Source organism: Corvus kubaryi, unplaced genomic scaffold (assembly GCF_017639235.1).
Source record: "Corvus kubaryi isolate FWS band 111438036 unplaced genomic scaffold, C.kubaryi_AGA036_p1.0 66, whole genome shotgun sequence".
Classification (NCBI taxonomy): domain Eukaryota; kingdom Metazoa; phylum Chordata; class Aves; order Passeriformes; family Corvidae; genus Corvus; species Corvus kubaryi.
The window spans coordinates 28,401,785-28,420,021 of NW_024582054.1; the positions used below are offsets into that span (position 1 = coordinate 28,401,785).

The following is an 18,237-nucleotide window of genomic DNA, read 5'->3' on the forward strand; positions in this document are numbered from 1 at the left end:
AATATTTAGTTGGGATGCTCAGCCTCTGAAGTCATCTGAGGGCCAGGGACACTTCCTGGGGACAATGTGGACCTTTAGCAGGGTGGCTTTCTGGAGCTGTGTTTTCTTTGGCTGCAGATCCTGCCTTCAGTTTTCTGGTAACCCAAATCTACAGGAACATCAGCGGCGTTTGCTTTGTTTTTAAGTCCTGTTGTAACAGAGATTTGGGATGGCTCCCATGATAAGTGATCTGTGCACAGCAGTAAATTCAGGGGCAAGCTGGCTGGACAGACAGGTGTCCTATCTGCTCCACCAACTACCTTCTGGGCTTCTTTGAGTTCGTGCTTGTGTTTTGGTCTTAAGGGAAGCAGAGGACTCATGGCACTTTCAGCTTCCCAGGGAAAATCCTCTTTCTGCTGTTCCAGACCTGTCCTCTGGCTCCTTATTTTTTCCATCTTCAGTAGCTTAATACAAGGTATGCTAAAGTCTCGTGTTCCAAGCTGTCTCTCCATTGACTCCTTACAGCATCCTTCCCCTGGTACTGCACCAGGGAACTGCATCCTTGGGTTCAGTAGGAACGAGGGGCTGCCTGGAGAACAACAGCAGTGTCCCCAGAGTGATTTGTGTTGGCTGAGGTGCAGTCTTTGTATTTTTAAAGAAGGCATGATTTCTTAGGAGCTTCCCCAAACTCAATGTCAGATGTAACCCCTCAACATTGTCACTGCAAATTCCAAATGCCATGTGTTGAAGGTGAGGGCTGCATTGTTTCAAAGGAGCTGGTTTGCTCCCTTATATTTGTCCAAGCATGACTGAGCAGGAAAGTGCTTTCAAGAAAACCTTTGCAGAGAGGTTGTTTTGGAGGGTTTGTTTGTCTGCTTAAAATGAAGCTTCTGGTGGGTTAAGAATAATGCAGTTAAGAATAGTGCCATGTTTGGGTTGCTAACAGCACCAAAGCTGAGCAGTCCTTTCAAACAGTATCTTCTCATGCTGATCTGGACTCTGACTTTACACCACTGAGTGGGAGCTTTGCCATCCAACATAGCAAGTTATGGCAAACAGGTGAAGATCAGGACCTGGAGTCTAAGAACTGGGTCACAACAACTGGATGGTAACTTAGCACCCTGTCAGTGCATGTTGTGAAACTCAGTGTCTAAGAGGAAGTGATTTACAGCAGGAGGGGAAAAAACCAAGAAGAACCCTGAACAAATGTGCTGATGAAGGGCATTGAGCACTGCCTCTTGTACACAAGGCTGGGAGTAACATCCGAGTGCAGTGGGACATCCGCACAGGAGGAGACCTTCCAGGATGGTAAGTACATTTTGTCATCATCTTGAGAGAGCGGGGGGTGGCCATGGAGAGATGAATGCACCTTGTTTGTCTGAGGAACTTCAAACAGCTCCTGGGGAGGATTTTGTATAGTGAAAAATCACATTCTTGTGTTTGGAATTCCAAGTCTGACACAGTTTGTTTCTGGTGAAGAAGTACCAAGAGGTATTGTGCAGGCAAGGAGAAAGCAACCTTAATGTTATAAACAGCAGTGTCCTGTGGGTACTCAGCAGACTGGCATTAGCTGGTGTCCCAGCCTGTGAAGCAATGCTAAGTAGTGCTTGTATTTATTGCTCTTGGCTGAACTTCAGTCGTTGAAATTGGCAGCTGGCAGATCCCTGAAAGCTTCGAGGGAGCCAGAGTTAATTGCTGACTAGCTACAATATTATTCTTAGGATTTCTGGTTGAGTCTGTGATGTTTTCCGTCTTGAAAATTAAACTGCCTGTTTCAGAGCAGTTCTCATGGCTTCTGTACAGCAGGTGGGACTCCAACCCATCACCAGTCAAAGACATCAAGAAGGGCTTTGTTTGAACAGAATGTAGATGGTTCTATCACAGCACATACGAGATCTGTTCACCTTCATATTTTAAGAAAAATGCTGCTTTTTGAAGACATTTTGTAACTGTTGCTGAAAAAGAGAAGCGAAACAAGTTGTTTCTGGTAAGCTCCATCTGTCTGAGGCCATCACGTGGCTCTAAGAGCACTGACACCTGCAGTTTCTTAACAAGACACTGCCTGGGTTACCAAATGTGACTTCAGGAGCCAGAGGGACAAGGCAACACCTCTCATCTCCAGTTCTGTGATGAGAAGTATCCACGGTGGCTGTTTGTTCCTGGCCAGCCCAGCTGATTGGGTTATCTGTGCCAAAGCCACGGGCTGTGGAGTGTGACCTGCAGCCTCAGTAGGCTCTCCTGGCCCAGCCTGAAGGGCTGCTGCTGTTTGTCAGCTGCCTTTCTCCTCCTCCTTTAAAATTCCTTTGCCTCAGTTTCCCACCCAACTCTCACATCTTCTCTCTTGCTCTTTCTTGCCTTTCTTCCCACTAAGTTTTCTGGGTGGGTATGTGACCACTTCCTCTCATGTGTGTTGCTGTCACACACTTTCACTGTGTGGTAGGTTATATCCCCCACCTGCTTGGACTGTCAGCTCTTTGAGGTAAGACAGTGGGTCTTTATATTGTGCTTAAAACATGAACTGGGACTTCAGAGGTATGGAAATGGCCAACTGTCCTTCACTGCTGGCAGCCACTCCATTTCTCTGGGTCTGGGAGAAGGGATGTTTATCTGCGTGCACTTGTAACTATGTCTAGTGTAAAAGCTTGCAGCTGAGCCTGGGGCAGCAAAAGGAAGTGACAGTGAAAAGTGTAAGTAAAACTGCTTTGGGAAGTGGGCCCTGCTACAGTGATTACAGCTGATAACAACAAGCAGGTCTTGAAATGGAAACATGGCTTTCTGCTCTGCAGCTCTAGTATGCTTTTAAGCAGGAGTGTTTATACCTTTTCTTACCTGTCCACCTTTTCCATCTTTGTCATTCTCTCTCGTCTGGTGTTTTACCACAGGCCCTCCCTTTTCACACCCCTGTGTTCCCCAAGTCACTGTTTCAGACCCACCTCCCCTGTCTTCCAAGACATCCTCCACCTTTGTGGTTCAGCTCCACCAGTACCTGTGAGTTGGGTCCCACAGAAGCCTTTGGGGCTGTGTCTGGGCAGTGTCCAACCCCTGCTTGTTCCACACAGTCACAGCATCCATACTGAAAGGTGGAGTGGGCAGGAGTTGGATGCAGCATGGAACATGTACAGCCATGCTGCTTTACTGCTGGGGGAAGGCAGACACCATAAACCCACCCAGTTCAGGTGACAACAGCTGTGAACACATGGCAAGATGGATGGGACACGTCTAGCAGGATCCTTCCTACCTAAAAGTTGAGTGTGGCCACCCCTGGAGCGACTGCATATCCAATAGCACTGCAGCAGGTTCATCCTCCAGGCTGCAAATGCCCAGCAGCTCACAGGTCTGAAGCAGTTGTTCAGGGACTGGGCAGGTGGTGGTATCATCTGGTAGAACCTTCTGAGATCTGCTGTACCCCAGGATCTGCTTCTTGCTTCTGAGAATGAAAAATGTCAGCTGGCTCCTGTGGGGTAAATTCACCTCTGCCAATGCAGGGATGATTCATGACCTGCTGGGCATGTGTCAAGTTTTTGAGAAGGTAAAAGAGGCAAGTGCCAACTCCCCTTGCCTGACCATCTGCTGTGAGTTTTGGCATATTTTGGTATTTGCTCTTACGGTTGCCTCTGCTGGTGGTAACACAAGATTGGAGAAATACTGTCTGAGGAGGAGAAGAAGACAACTGATTTTCTAGAGTCATGGCCGCAACAGGGGAGTTTGTATTTCAGCCTGGTCCCTGTCCCCTTAACAGAGTCACTTCTGGAAGACACGCTGGCATTGAAGACAACTCACAGGCACGGGAAGAGAGCAGGAGCCTGACAGAGTCACATGCAAGATGAGACTGATGCTGCACACTATCACCCACAGCTTCTGCATTTAATTACTGCTTGTTGGCAAATATGTTTGGGTGGGTGTTGAAGGATGGCTGGAAGAGGCAGCCATGCAGTTGTTTACACATTAATTACTGCAGGGATTTTTGTGTGTAGACAGCAATGGGGAAAAACTGCAGGGACCTGTCTCTCTGTCACTTTGGAATCTGTTAATGTCACTCAAGACCCATAATACAGGGAGGATGTTGCACAGATCCATACTTAAATCTCAGAGCACTGCGTAAAGCAGTGGCAGTAACCTGCACTTTTTGTCTGTAATTGGCTATACACAAATGTTGTCATAAAGCTTTATTTTTCCCTTTGCATACATTTCTGTTTTTCAGGTTGTGAAAAAAGGATTAAAAACATCCATGATGTTTAATGAGTCTTCCAACATGAAATTAGGCGTGAACAATCAAAAAGACGTCAAAACGGTAATTACTGGGATACACCACATTTGCCTACAAGAACTGAGATTGCGCTGACATTTCTGAAAAGAAATAACAGGTTAAGAAGAATGATCTTATTGCCCATTTCAGAAATCTGTGTAGGTTTCAATCCTATTTGTAAACAAGTGAGTGACAAAACTCTCATTGATTTATCCGGTAGACTGATCAAACCTTGCCCAGAGGGAGTAATGTGGAGCTAAATCCTGCAGCTCTGTCTGGCTCAGGACAAGGAAATCATGCTCGTACAAACAGCCTCACTTCCACCATTGGCACAGCATTTATTCATGTATTCATTTATTCACTTATTCAACATGCCCAGAGTACCTGGACATCACAGTGTGTAGCATGGTGACAGCTACGATGTGACTTCAAAATAGATTTCTTACCTCGAAATGTCTTCTAAAACCTGGGCAATGTTTAAGTCTTGCTAATGTGTTCATGTGATGAAATGCAGAGCTGTTAAAAATGAGTGAGGGTTTTTTTTGCCCTTGATGAGGCAGAGAACAAGCCAGAGGGTCAAAATTTAAGTAGATAGTTTAAAAATGATTATTTAATTTTTATTAAATAATCATTTAAAAATGATTATTTAATAAAAATTATTAAAAATGATTATTTATAAAATAAATGATCATTTATTTTATGATAAAATCACTGCCTGAAATCGATGTCAGTACTGTAGATTTTGAGAAAAGCAGAGCAAAATTAAAAACAAGACGTGTTATCCACATAGAATCTGAAACAGAAACTTCCAGAGGCAAGTGATTTCTGTGGAGTTTTCCCATGTGCCCTTTTGGGAGCTCAGATTTATGGCTATGGTGGGTGCCTCACGACCACCCCAGACTCGATTCTCCTGCCTGGAAGTTCAGAAGCTCAGCTCTGAAGTGCATGTTGCCTGTCACTGGTGGTGGATGGTCCCAGCTCCCAAGAATTGCCATGGGGAGCCAGACATGATAATTATTTGGGGGAAATAGATCTGCATGCGTGGTTGGTTGTTTTTCCTGCTCAGTACAGGGCAGCATTTAGAGACTGGTGCTATGCTTTTCTGCATGTGAGTGGCTGGACTGCAGATCTGAATCTACCAGGTAGCCAGGCTATTTTTATTTTTTTCCATCTACATTCAGGAAAAAAAATAAAAGTGCAGCAAAAGGGAAACGAAACTAACTCACCACACTAGAATGACATGGGAATACTGTTCACACAGATAATTAAGATTTGTGTAGTTTCACTTAAGGGAGGTTTAAGACAAAACCAGAACATGTTCAGAAACCACAAAATGTGTTTCTGCCTCTGACAATTTCTGAACTGTTTTTTCTCTCCTGACTTCATAAATTTCCTTTTTATGGTAATGCTTGGCTTGATCCCACAGCTAATCTTGTGTTAGAAATTTCCTTATTTTGATTTTGGTAGAAATTTTGTTGAACATCCATTGGTCTTGTGCAAAAATAAAGTTAATCAATGTCAAATTAATCATAAGGCTTGGGAAAAAACAAGGGATAGATATGTTGGCACAAAAAAATTAAACCAAAAAACTGAACTAAAATCACGGTCTTCACAAAAACCAACCCAAATCCATTTCCAAATTTTCTTTTTTTTTTCCCCAAGTGCATTTTATTTTATCATATCTCCTTTCCAGAGTGTTTGTTCCACTTGGTTCTCTGATTTCAAGGTTTCATTTCCTTTCCTGAAATGAAACCTTGTGATTTCAATGAGGATCAATTGGGCAAGCTTCGGTCCATTTCACTGCACTTCATCCCATTCGCTTTTATTGTTTTCACTTTGTTTCAGAATTTTCTCTTCTTTCTTTTAGCATTTCATTTCTTCAATATCTTCTCCTGTCTCTTTGTTTACCTTTCTTCCCTGAGTTCGGGATTTCAATGTGAATAATTTTGGCACGTTTTGGTCCTTTTCACTGCACCTCATTTGAGTTTAAAGGGAACTTTTAAAGGTCATCTAGTCCAACCACCCACAGAAAGAAGGGACATCTTCAACTAGATCAGGTTGCTCAGGGCCCCATCCAAGCAGACCTTGAACAGGTGTTCCTCGCTTCCAGTGCTGCATCTAGGAACACCATCTGCTAGTAGCTGCAAGCAAATCTCCTCTTCAAAGACTGTGATTTATTCACCTGCACAGGTAGTCATCCATTAGGTGGTGCTTCAATGTCTTGGTGATCACTTAAATCTTCTCTTTTCTGTGGGTCCTGTTCCAGTTTCAAATCTTAGGGGCAATTTTGATGCTTAGTCTTGTCCTGATGGCTCTTTACTTCATGAGTGTGGACAGCACAGTTGATCCTAACAGAGAAGAAGCAGCAGTTGTCAGCATTTACAGAAAGGTGGAGGAGGAAGAAGGACTCTACGGAGATCTCCCAGAGGAAGAAGGACTCTACAGAGATCTCCCAAGAACCACAATAACTGAGGAGGACACCAAGAGATCCAATGACTCCTGCAGGTGAGTCAGGTTAGATGGCACTTGGAGAAGTCATCACCAGATGGAGAAATAGTTACAGTGCTGATAATATCAGCAAGGGTTTTATTCTCTTCCTGTTGTATCATAAGTGATGAAGCACCACTAATTTGGGAAGAGTGGGGGTGTTGTTTAGGCACTGGGTAATTGGTAGTTGCCTGCTGTGAGGGGCAGTAGGGGCAGTGTCACAGCTCCTCTCCCAGTCCTGTGCTTGTATGTTTAGCTCAGCTTGGTTGCTCCTCTGCCACCTCCAGGCCATCCTCCTTTTGTGGCAGCAGTGGGAGGCAGCAGAGTGACCAGCTGGCAAAGCAGCCTTTCTCAGAGGCTGGAGGGGCAGGGAATATCTGTGCTGGGAGAGGGTGAAGAGTTACCTAAGTGACATCCAGCTAAGGGGGTTTGCTTTTCTCTATATCTTAGGCATGGTAAAATAAACAGATTTCAGAGTGGGTACTGAGAAGCTGTTTTGCTGAATTAGGGAGGACACTGTACAATATAAGCTTGGCTATAAAAACTAGGGGTAGAAAGCACTCCCAGCCTGTTTGTCCAGCTCAGTTTGTTTGCTGTGGAGGTTGACATGCAGCATGGCCAACTGTGTGGCCTGACAGGTGCTTGGTGTCCTGTTAGGGTCACAGTCACTTGTTTCACAAAATGCAATTGCCATTGCAGCTTTGAACTTGTGGAAAATGTTCCTTATGACTTACCCTTTGAGATAAACAGCACCGCAGCCAAACCCTTGTACCAAGCCTGGAAGAGACTGCTTGATCTAGCCCAGGAAAAAGTTCATGTAGCTTCTTTCTATTGGTCTCTTACTGGGAAGGATATCAGTGTCAATGACTCCTCTTCCAAGCAGGTAAGGTAAAATCAACAACAAGCATGTCTGTGGTTGTTTTTCCTCATGTACATGTGGCAAAGGGCAGGTTGGCTGTGTGGTCTGTCTCCCAGAGACATTGCTTGACTCCTCCTGCAAACCCAGGAAGGTTTTCCATGCTGTTCTGAAGCAACACTCCAACCTTCCTCCTCCAGTCAAGTTAGACTCCATCTGGGCTCTGCCCATGTCTCTAAGTATTTTTATGCTGTTTTAAGAGCGAGCAGCTGTCAGCCTCAAACCCACATTCACTCTGTGGATGGCTGACCTGTGAAAGGGGCAGGCAGTGGCAGAGCTGAGGAGCCTACAGGATTCCGTGTACACGAGTGACGGTGCCAATTCCCACTGGTTAGTGGGAAGGGTCAGGAAGCAAAGACTGCTCAGGGACTTCTGACAGCTGCAGAGGCTTCTCTCCCCTGTGTGCAGACACAGGACCTGCATCCACCCACTGGGCAGCTGTCCTGGAGCCATGACACTGGACAGCTAAGGAGGACATTGGACAGTAGCTAAGGAGGCTCCCTCTCCTTTGCAGGGTTCTCCTCCTGGGCACCCTGAGTGGTCAGGCTTCCTGCGGGACCTTTCTGCCTCTACCACCAAAAATAAATGACAGAGGCCATGGCACAGCCTCACCTTGCAATCACCCATCATGTTTAATTGTCCCTTGGCTCCACTTCAGCCTGTGGCAGCTAGCAAACTCCCAGACAATCCTGAGCAGGGTCTGGGGGACTGTTCTGAAAAACAGATGGGACAAGGTCATGCTGTTTCAGGCAGGAATGGAGCTTAGTTGTGTCGGGAATTTTGCTGTTTGCTGAAGTACCACATGCTGGCCTGGTTATTACTGTGGGCCCAGTCTCTGCCTCCTTCCTGGCACATCTTCCTCACTGTCCTCATGGGCTCTGGGGCTGCTCCCCTTATCTTCCTCCCTAGGTGTTTCTGGTGGTATAAGGTGCCATTAACTGCACACGAGAAGAAGTAAAAGTGGCAGATGTAAGGCTGAGCCCTGTCTCTGCTAAGGGACAGCTCAGTGTTGGACAGTCTCTGTCACCTTTATCCTCAGGGAGAAATGACCCCACACATCTGTTGAGCATCAGGGTCCAGCAGCTGATTTTCACTGGGATGTTTACCTTTGAACTCTGGGATGTTTATGGTCATACTTTTAAACCTTATATCTAATAGCATTAAATGACAGAAAATAAACTTTGATTCATACATTGGATCAAAATCTTTATTCCCTCTTTACTTGAAACACTCCTGAAATAGGTGAAATTTCTGACCTGCTTTGCACGGGGGTTCTTCAAAGGAAGCACCCATTAGTAACACTGGACTTGCATATATCTTACTAAACATTCTGTAATAAAATTTAAAAAATAACAATGTACCACACAGGGTGAAGATATTCTGCAGAGGTTTGAGAGGTTACTCGCAGAGAATGTCTCTTTGTATATTGCAGCAAGTTCACCAACTCTGGCTACAAAATCAAGGGACCTCGAGCTTTTAGCGGAAAAAGGTAATTATTTCCCTTCAGTGATCCACTCAGAGCTTCCATATTGTAAAAGGGCACCTAGGTAAACTGGTCTCCAAGGCCTCTTCTGGTGTGGTGCTTGCATGGGTTCACAGGATAAGCACTATCTGTTCACTAATTCATGTTTTTTGTCTGTGTCTCTTTAGGATTTTCCTGAAAATTCACATTTTGTGTATTTTTTAGAAGTTACTGTGTTTCCAGGAATGAGAGCTTGTGAATTTTGGTAGTTATTACTACCTGCAAGAGTCAGACATGCAGACATATTCTGGCTGTCAAGGAACCATCTCCATGCTATATCTAAACTCCTTGTTCCCCTCCCCCTCTTTCTTTAGGCGCTCACGTGAAAAAGATTGATTTTGGACATTTGACAGGAGGAGTGTTGCATAGCAAATTCTGGATAATAGACATGAAACACGTATATATTGGTAGTGCAAACATGGACTGGAGATCTTTATCTCAGGTAACCTCTGCTGCTGCATATTCAAAAATCTGGGGGAAAATTCATGTCCTCGCAGATAAGAGAGAAAAATTGTAATAATGTAAAATATCGCCAGTGTGGAAGAAACAGCAAAGAAAGCCCTGGAGGTGGCTCCTTCTGGGGCTGTGACACAGCTTGCTCTCTTTGCAGGTGAAAGAGTTTGGTGCTGTGATGTATAACTGCAGCTGCTTGGCCAAAGACCTCTGGAAAACGTTTAGTACCTATTGGGATGTTGGATATCCTAATGCAACCATCCCATTCCCTTGGCCTCTTAACTATTCTACCCACATTAACAATCGTCGGCCTCTGGAAGTAGAATTTAATGGAATCTTGACAGAAACCTATTTTTCTGTAAGTACCTTTGAAAATAACATGACAGACTGTAAGCTGTGTTTAAGGATTGAGCAGAAAAGGTTCTTCAGCAATCCTCCTCAGTTGCTTGTGTTCCAGGTGGATAATAATTTGTTCCTTAGGTTTCTCTGGAACTTTTCAAAGAATAGGGATAACCCCAGCATTAGCTGTCAAATTGTATGGCAGGAACAGTGTGCAGGTCTCTTTTAGTCACCTGTAGGCTCAATGTATCAATAAGTATCTGACCCAGCAGGACATGGAAGGCATGAGGAAAGATGGTGGTCCATCTCAAGTGTTTTGTGATATTTTAATGAAAACTAGACAAGTCTAAACATAAATGAGTCGAAGCCTGAGAGAAAAAAATTAATTAAATCACTGATCTATGTGTTTTCTTTTTTTTTTACAGGCTTCCCCTCCAGCATTTTGTCCAGAAGGTCGCACCCATGACCTCTATGCCATACTCAGTATTATCAGTCAGGCAGAGAAGTTTGTCTATGTTTCTGTTATGGAATATTTCCCTACCAGCCGTTTCGTTCATCCAAAAAGGTACAATTTGAATCCTGAGCAAATCAGTTACTTGCACTACATAAAGAAAAAAAATATGATTCCCTTCCTTCTGCAATTAAAATATTCAGAGTGGAGAGAACTGAGGCTTTGCTCTGCATTCACAATTATCCCATGGACTGTGCCTCCCAGGTACCAAAGTACAGGATGAGAGGAAATGGCCTCAAGTTGTGTCAGGGGAGGTTTAGATTGGATATTAGGAAAAAGAAATTCATGGAAAGGGTTGTCAACTATTGGAACAGACTATCCAGGGAGTCACCATCCCTGAAAGTGTTTAAAAAATCTGTGGATATGGCACTTGAGTACATGGTTTAGCGGTGAACATGGTGCTGGTGCTGGGCTGAGTTGGACTTGATGATCTTAAAGGTCTTTTCCAGCCTTAACAATCCTAGGATTCTGTGAGTCCAATCCTGATGCTGCAGGAAGGATAGTATCCAACACCTGTGTGCTTTGCTGGTGTTTTAGAGCAGCCTCCTGTGCTCTACGCACAGCAGGAAAGCTGTGAAGTGCCAGACTAGGGACAGTCAGGTACAGCATCCTCCAAAATTCAACACAGCAGCTTTATGAATAGAGAGGGGAAAGGGAACACCAGAAATATATCTGACATCAGATTTTTCAGAGAAAACATTGTTGTGCTCTCCTTTCTTGCTCCTGTTTTTCTTTCTTGATGTCCTTTACTTCTGAAGAGTCTCGGTTTCCTGCTCTATTTCCTGCTTGGTGCACTTGACCCATTTTTTAGAGGGTGGTTCTTGACTGTCCTGACCTTTGCAGTGAGAGCTGAAACAGCCTCTAAAAGAAACTCCTGGGGTTTTTTGTTTGTTTGGGGCTTGGTGGTTTTTTGTTGTTGTTGGGGTTTTTTGTTGTTGTTGTTGTTTGGGGGTTTCTGTTTTGTTTTGTTTTGTTTTTAATAATTCCACCTAAGTTCCAGCAGCAGCTTCAGAGAGAAGGTGATAGTGGTGATCTGGAGTAATCACAGAATCATAGAATGGTTTGGGTTACAGACCATCCAGCTTCTCCCCTCCTGTGCAATGGGCAGGGACACCTTTCATTAGACCAGGTTGCTCAAAGCCCCATCCAGCCTGGCCTTGAGCCTGCGTGTGGTGAACCACTGCCACGGTCCCAGAGACTGCCCAAGGTCACAGCAGAACGATGCAGACTCTGCACATGAACCCAAACCTGAGCAACATGGAAAGTTAGTCAGTCATGGGGCATCACTAAGACTCCCAAATCCTCTTAGATATGCTTGAATTAGGGTGTTTACATGCAACCAAATGCTCTGAATTATCTGCTTATAACATTTCTGAGTTTACCAACCATCTAAATAATCTGAGAAAGAAGTTCAAGTGAAATAATTATGTACAACATGACTTGCTGAATAGGGTAAGCTCTAGACTGCCACTTAGCCAGAATGATACCATGCATTATGTCCTCTGTCACAACTGTGTAAAGCCTCTGTTGTTCAGCTGGGGCAACAGCTTGTTCTGGGGAAGATTTTAGAATAATAGAGAGACACAGATAATTCTACTGTCCAAGAAACAAAATCTCAAGACTAGCTTCTACTTGGAGGATATATTTAATAAATCAAACAGCTCAGAGGATTTTCAGTTTCTGTGTTGTATGGTTGAGTCTCTGGGTTTCTCATCTTCTGATTTTAGCCAAGAATAAGCCCAGAAAAGTCTCTTTTCCCCCTTAGGATTGAGTGAGTTAATACTCCTTATTCTTCATCTGAAGGCTTAATCCACAGTTTGTGACATCTAGGGCTGATCAGATGCAAACGAGTTTGAAAGGCCCAGGGAAAGCAGTGCAGGGCCTCGGGCTATCTCCACAGCAACCAGCTGTAGTGCCATGAATTGAAGCTGATTAGTTCAGGTTAGGTTCCTCCAGCAGCTGAGGCAGAGGAAACAAAGCTGCTGTCTAATGCCTGAGTGTTAATCAACTGGAAACTGATATATTTGAAAAATTGAAACCATTCAAAAATTGCATTTCAAATAGCATGATTTTCCAAGTTTTTCAGGGTCTATAAGTCAAGCCTGAGCCTCAGAGCATGTGGCCAGGCCATTGATCGCAATAGGACGATGCACAGGGGAGGATTAGATAATTCAGGCCTTTGTACATAAGACCAAAAGGATTAAGTTAGGCAAATTAATTCATCATTGCTCATGGGACTGTGAGCAAATGCTAGACCTCTCTCTGTATCAGCCCTCCAATCTGTACTAAACATGGTCGTTTCCCTCCGTGCAGCATTTTTTAGGATCTACGGAATGAAAATGCCATGTGGGGGTTTGGAGTTACTAGCCCTGGGATGTACATTGTCCAGCTCTTAGTGTTGTGTAGCTGGGTGAAGGATGTTAAAAATGCTCCCCACAGCTCCTGCCAACACAAGTGTCAGGAAAATGGATTTTCCCCTGTTCAGGGAACACGGAGAGCACAGCCGTGTCCATTACCTTGGGGACACATGACAAGGGCAGGGAGGAGTGGGGAGGGGTAGAGCCTGCCCACACTGGCTGATGGCACAGGACCACTGCAAACACTGGAAACAGTCTCCAGGGCCCTGGAAAGGCCACATTCTGCAAAATGGTTCTTAGACTTTCCTCCGGGCTCTGCACTGCCCTTTTTACTCTGGGCTGTACGAACAGGTTTTACCCTGGAGTTGCTATCGTTATCTTTAGTTTCCTAGGAAATGAGCATGGTGAAACCATGCTGTATCTGTGTATGTGCACTCTACTAAGCTTTAAATTTTTGAGGAATTTCACCCCAATTTGGCAGAGTCTGGGGGTCTCAAAACACGTTCTGTGAAAAGAACGGACTTGGGAGAAGGCAGAAATCTTGTTTGTACCTCCAGGGAAGCCACAAGTGCTTTACTTACTAGACATCAGAGATCCCATCTGTGCATCATCACTTGTAGTCTCAGTTTATTGTCACAGCTTTCTACTGAACTGTTTAAAAAAATATCCCTTTTTGCACCTCCTTTTCTGCAGATACTGGCCAGCCATTGACAACGCCCTGAGACGTGCAGCTTTCAACCACAGAGTGCAAGTCCGGCTTCTGGTCAGCTGCTGGGCATACACTGACCCAGCCATGCTCCACTATCTGAGGTCCCTGCGTGCTCTCAACAACCCACATGCCCACATCAGTGTCGAAGTGGTATGATAACAAACCTGATTTTGGAGAGACAGCTTGAGGATATGGCCCCATACTGGTTTTTGAGACTAAGCTGCAGTTTGTGTGTACAAATATTAGCTTTTAGAGAAGCAGGTTGTCTGTTTTTGCAGTGACTGCTTCACATTCTTGTGAAAAAGAGGCCCAATATATAATCTTTGAAGAAGCAGCTATTTCAAGCTATGAGTGATATCAGGGATGTGCCTGGCTGTGGCACTTGAGACATTATCCTGGCAGTTGCTTTTGCTGAGCACTGTGACAGTAACATTTTATATGATAACTTAGTGGTCCTCTCAGAGACCTTTTCCTGCATGGAGTACTTTAAATGGGTCTAATTGCTATCAGTTTTTTTGAATTGAGAGATCTGCTCTCTGCCTATATAGATAGACCTATTTTTGAACACTAAATATTGCACACATAGGCATTAGGCTGGAATGCATCAAGTGGAGTGGGGATGGTGTGAATGCTCCCAACATGATGCAGTAACCACAACAGAGAGACACCACAGAAGGAGGCGTGGGTTTCAGAAAAAAAAACTAAAAAGGGACAAAAATGTAGTTTTTGGTAAGAGTTAACACAACAAGTTAGGCATTATAGTTGCCTGCAGTACCCCTCGTGTCTGTGATCAGCCCATTCTCACACAAAATAAGAGCAGCAATCAGTGGTAAATGCAGATCTATTAAACAGCTGCCTAAAACTGCATCTAATTGTCTGCCCTGTAATGATAATAGCTGTTCCACTAATGGAACATTGTGAAGCAAACATTATCTGTATCTGATCTCAATTGCTTATCCAATTTTATGTATAGTGGAAGTATTGTTTGCTAGTTTTCTTGGATAGGAGTAAAATCTCTTTTATGGTGTATTTAATAACAGAGTGCAGTATGTTCTCTTCTGTTCTTCCCATACTATATTCTTTGAAACTATAGAAAACATGCACTGTCCAATCATGAAGTCTGTTCCTCACTCTAGTATTTCTGTTTATATTTTTGATTTCTCTCCCTCCAGAAACTCTTCATTGTTCCTGTTCTGAATCACACAAACATTCCTCATGGGAGAGTGAATCACAACAAATACATGGTCACTGATAAAGTAGCCTACATCGGTATGTATTCCATTATTCCAAATACTTACAGTATCTCCAGATCTACTGGACTGAGACTGAGATAGGGTCAGCTGCAAGAGTAAAAAATACCTCATTTTGCCATATAAAGCAAAGTGTGTTGTAGGTACAGAAGTACAGATGTGAAGGGAAGACAATAATGTAGGTCAAGTTTAGTAAGAGATTATTTCATATGATTGTGAACCATTAGGAACAGAGCATGACAAGGCTGAATGCACAGCCTGTGACAAGCACAGTGGGAATTTCACAGCCCGTGTGCTCAGAACGATGCTGGGATAGCTGGTGCTCCAGTATATAACATTATCGTGCTTTAATAAAAAGGAACTGCTGGGAGGAATTAATTCTATGCACTGTTTGTTGAACAGAACTCTAGGAAAGGAAATGAGAAAACAGTAATGTCAACTGTTCTGAAAACTGGGACGATGTTTACGTTTCACTCTTTTATTAGGAACCCTAAAAAAGGGAATGTGAAAGTGCTCTGTCATTTCGGCCAGCTCATCCTCCCAGCAATGCACACCAGCAAATAACCTGATCTTCCAACTGGCTGAGGGTTTACAGCTACAATTGCCTTCAATACTTTAATAACTTGTTTCATACTTGAAGGCAGATATGCACGTAATTTGTTTTCATGCCTAAGCACCTTCTGGAATTGACAGATTTTTCTGGCTAAGGAGATCATGAGGAGACATGCTAAGTGATAAAATGTGTATTTTTCACAGTGCTTGATTTTCTGAATTGAGGTAGCTTTGGAGGGAGCCCTAGACAATGTCTGCAGCTAGATTCCCAGTTTTGCCTGGTTTAGAAGCATGTCAAGCTCAGAACAGCTCCTGAAGGTTTACGGATTAAGAGTCTAGTTTCTCGTTTTGTTTTCCTTTAACAAGTAAAGAGAATTAAGTCCATTAAAGACTTTTTAAACACCCATGTTAAACACCAGCTTTTACCCCTTTTACCCCTCAAATATTGCACTTTATTACCATGTTTATGAGTAGATTTGTGCATTCTGTCACAGGCTGTAAGGAATCAGAAGGTTATGAGCCTTCAGGGTTGCAGTTAATACCAGGTTTCCGAAACCTGAGGTCTGGTATAAGAAGGAGGTGACCTGATTTTTGCTGCCTTGTTGGTCCTAATGAGATTTGCAGTCATAGAGCAAATCAACAAAGCACAGAGATCAAACAGAACACTGAGAAATGAATGTTTTCTAATCAGCTACTTTTCCATTGCATAGGGACTTCCAATTGGTCAGAAAACTACTTCACTGATACAGCTGGCGTGGGACTAATTATCAAACAGAATTCAACCAACCCGCAAAGAAGGCAACAGCCTGTCCAGGAACAGTTGAAAGATCTTTTTGAGCGAGACTGGAATTCCAAATATGCAGTGAATCTGGAAGATGTGCAGGGACAGAAAGACTGTAACTGGAGAGGCAGACTCTGAAGTGAATTGAGATATACATTTAAAATAGAAACAAAAAAATGTATATGAATCTTGTTTCCGTGCAAATCAAGGAACTCTCTTCTTTTTGTCTTTGTCAGAGAAATCACTTTCTTGTGGTGTCCATATTGATGACATGAGAATTTCTGATAGTTGACTCTACCTGCAAAACCATTAGTCAGTGTGTGATGTTTGATTTTTTTGTGTGATTACCTCATCCCAGAGTTAATGAAATGCATACGGTGTTGTATGGCAATCTGTCTTATATTAAAGCAAACATCAGAGACACAGATCATTATTGCTGTGCTATTTTATCTTAGGAAACTATATATTTCAACCTAAATGTTCCATTAATGGTGTTTGCTTACATGTGTTTAAACATTTTTAATAAGCTCCTGGACACCTTAAGATTTGAGCCATGTATATGATCACCTACAATAGCAAGGGCAGATTTTTAAAAGCATTTAGGAATTATAGATACAGGGAAATACCTGTTTCTAAGTGTTGAGGCTAGCTGCTAGAGACAAATATCTGGGATTTAAACCTTGGGGCCAGCTTCCAACTCAGCTGCCCTGGAATCCTGAAAGTCTGGGATGTTTGGATGTGTCTGCGTGTCGGTCTTGTGCAGCAAACAGGATGGGGGAGCAGAGCAAAGCTGCTACATGGGTGCTGTTGTGGCTAGGGCATTCCTCCTGCACTGTGTGCAGTGCTTGTAAGAGCCTCCTTGCTCCTTCTGGGCTGCCCTGGTGCTGGCCCTGAGTAGTGTGGTGTTTCTGGGCTGCCTTTCCTTCTGCAGTCACTCAGGGACCACAACCCTGAGCCATCTGGTGCCTTATATCTGTATCCACCACTGCTCTGCCCTGGGTGACTTTCTGAAGTGACAGGAAAGGAGAGCAGGGCACCAGCTGTGAGTGGTGTGAGTGACACTGGGCTGGAGCTCCATGAGCCTTGCCAGGGCTGTGCACCTCTGCCTGACACTGGGAGTGGAGTCATTGACTTAGGTACTGATTTACACCTCTGTGAATACACAAAAATCCCCATACTAATAAGGACTTTTGGAGATGACCCCCATCAATGTTCCATGTTTTGGTTTCCATGCTGCTCCTTAGCTATCTCTTCAGACACTTCCAAGATTCCTTGGAGTATGTTATCCATCATTACAAATCAATGCTTCTCGTCCCTGTGGCAGATTTTTTAAGCCATGTAGTTACATGTACAGATATCACTGGAATTTTGTGAGTATTCATATACATGCCAAAATATTGAGGAACATGCAGGTGCTTTTTGTGCTCTCACCCCCTATTTCCTTACTAGAGTTAGCTTGAAAATCTTTGTGAGAATTTACATCTTCAACCAACAAAACCATTTTCTGTAGAGGAGTGCCTTCCTCTAGATGGCACTCCAAGATGTGTTTTTCTGTTTTGGCAGGGATAGATATTGCAGGAGTAAGAAGAAAACTTCTTTTTCTTCTTGTGAGCTCAAATCTGACAGTGCTGGATTAGTTGTTCAGTGGGACAGAGCTTCTGGACAAGCTGGCAGAATTTTCTTATGGCCATATAAGCCTCATGTGGATTAAGGTTTGGCTTATAAAAGAAAAATAGATGCTTAGGAGAGTGCTCTTCTATTTTCTCTACTGATACCACTTTTGGCTTCCTTTATGTGTGGGGGAGGTGGGTGGGGAGTTTGCAATTAAGACAATGAACTGGATCTAAGAGGAACTTGAGATTATTTCCCTGGTTTCTTGTGAGACTTTTGAAGCCCCTTCATACCTTGATTCTTATTTACTTGTTTTCTATTAGAAATGTAGACTATCATGTAAATTATAAGCAGGCTTTGAGTCTCAGTTCTTTTCCATTTATGAAACAGGGTTAATAATAGCCCTTATCCATTCATTTGTTACTTGTCTCTTTCATTTAGATTGTGATTTCTTCAAGCTAAGGACTGTACCAAACCTAAGCTGGGCCTCCAGTGGTATCCATTAGCATCATGCTTGGACTGAT

The 18,237-nt window shown here is 43.5% G+C and overlaps 1 protein-coding gene across 2 annotated transcripts; it reads left to right on the forward strand.

Moving 5' to 3' along the window:
* Positions 1-1,148: 1,148 nt before the first annotated feature.
* Positions 1,149-16,529, forward strand: PLD4 (phospholipase D family member 4). Of its 2 annotated transcripts, XM_042047183.1 has the most exons (12): positions 1,185-1,287; positions 1,783-1,966; positions 4,181-4,270; positions 6,492-6,730; positions 7,412-7,595; positions 8,997-9,117; positions 9,465-9,592; positions 9,761-9,961; positions 10,368-10,507; positions 13,504-13,669; positions 14,692-14,788; positions 16,032-16,529. In XM_042047183.1, the coding sequence occupies exons 3-12, from the start codon at positions 4,208-4,210 to the stop codon at positions 16,238-16,240; spliced, it is 1,548 nt and encodes a 515-aa protein (XP_041903117.1). In that variant the 5' UTR covers positions 1,185-1,287; positions 1,783-1,966; positions 4,181-4,207; the 3' UTR covers positions 16,241-16,529. The 2 variants fall into 2 exon arrangements, with proteins under 2 accessions (XP_041903116.1, XP_041903117.1); XM_042047182.1 differs by lacking the exon at positions 1,783-1,966 and having other exon boundaries at positions 1,149-1,287.
* Positions 16,530-18,237: the final 1,708 nt, after the last annotated feature.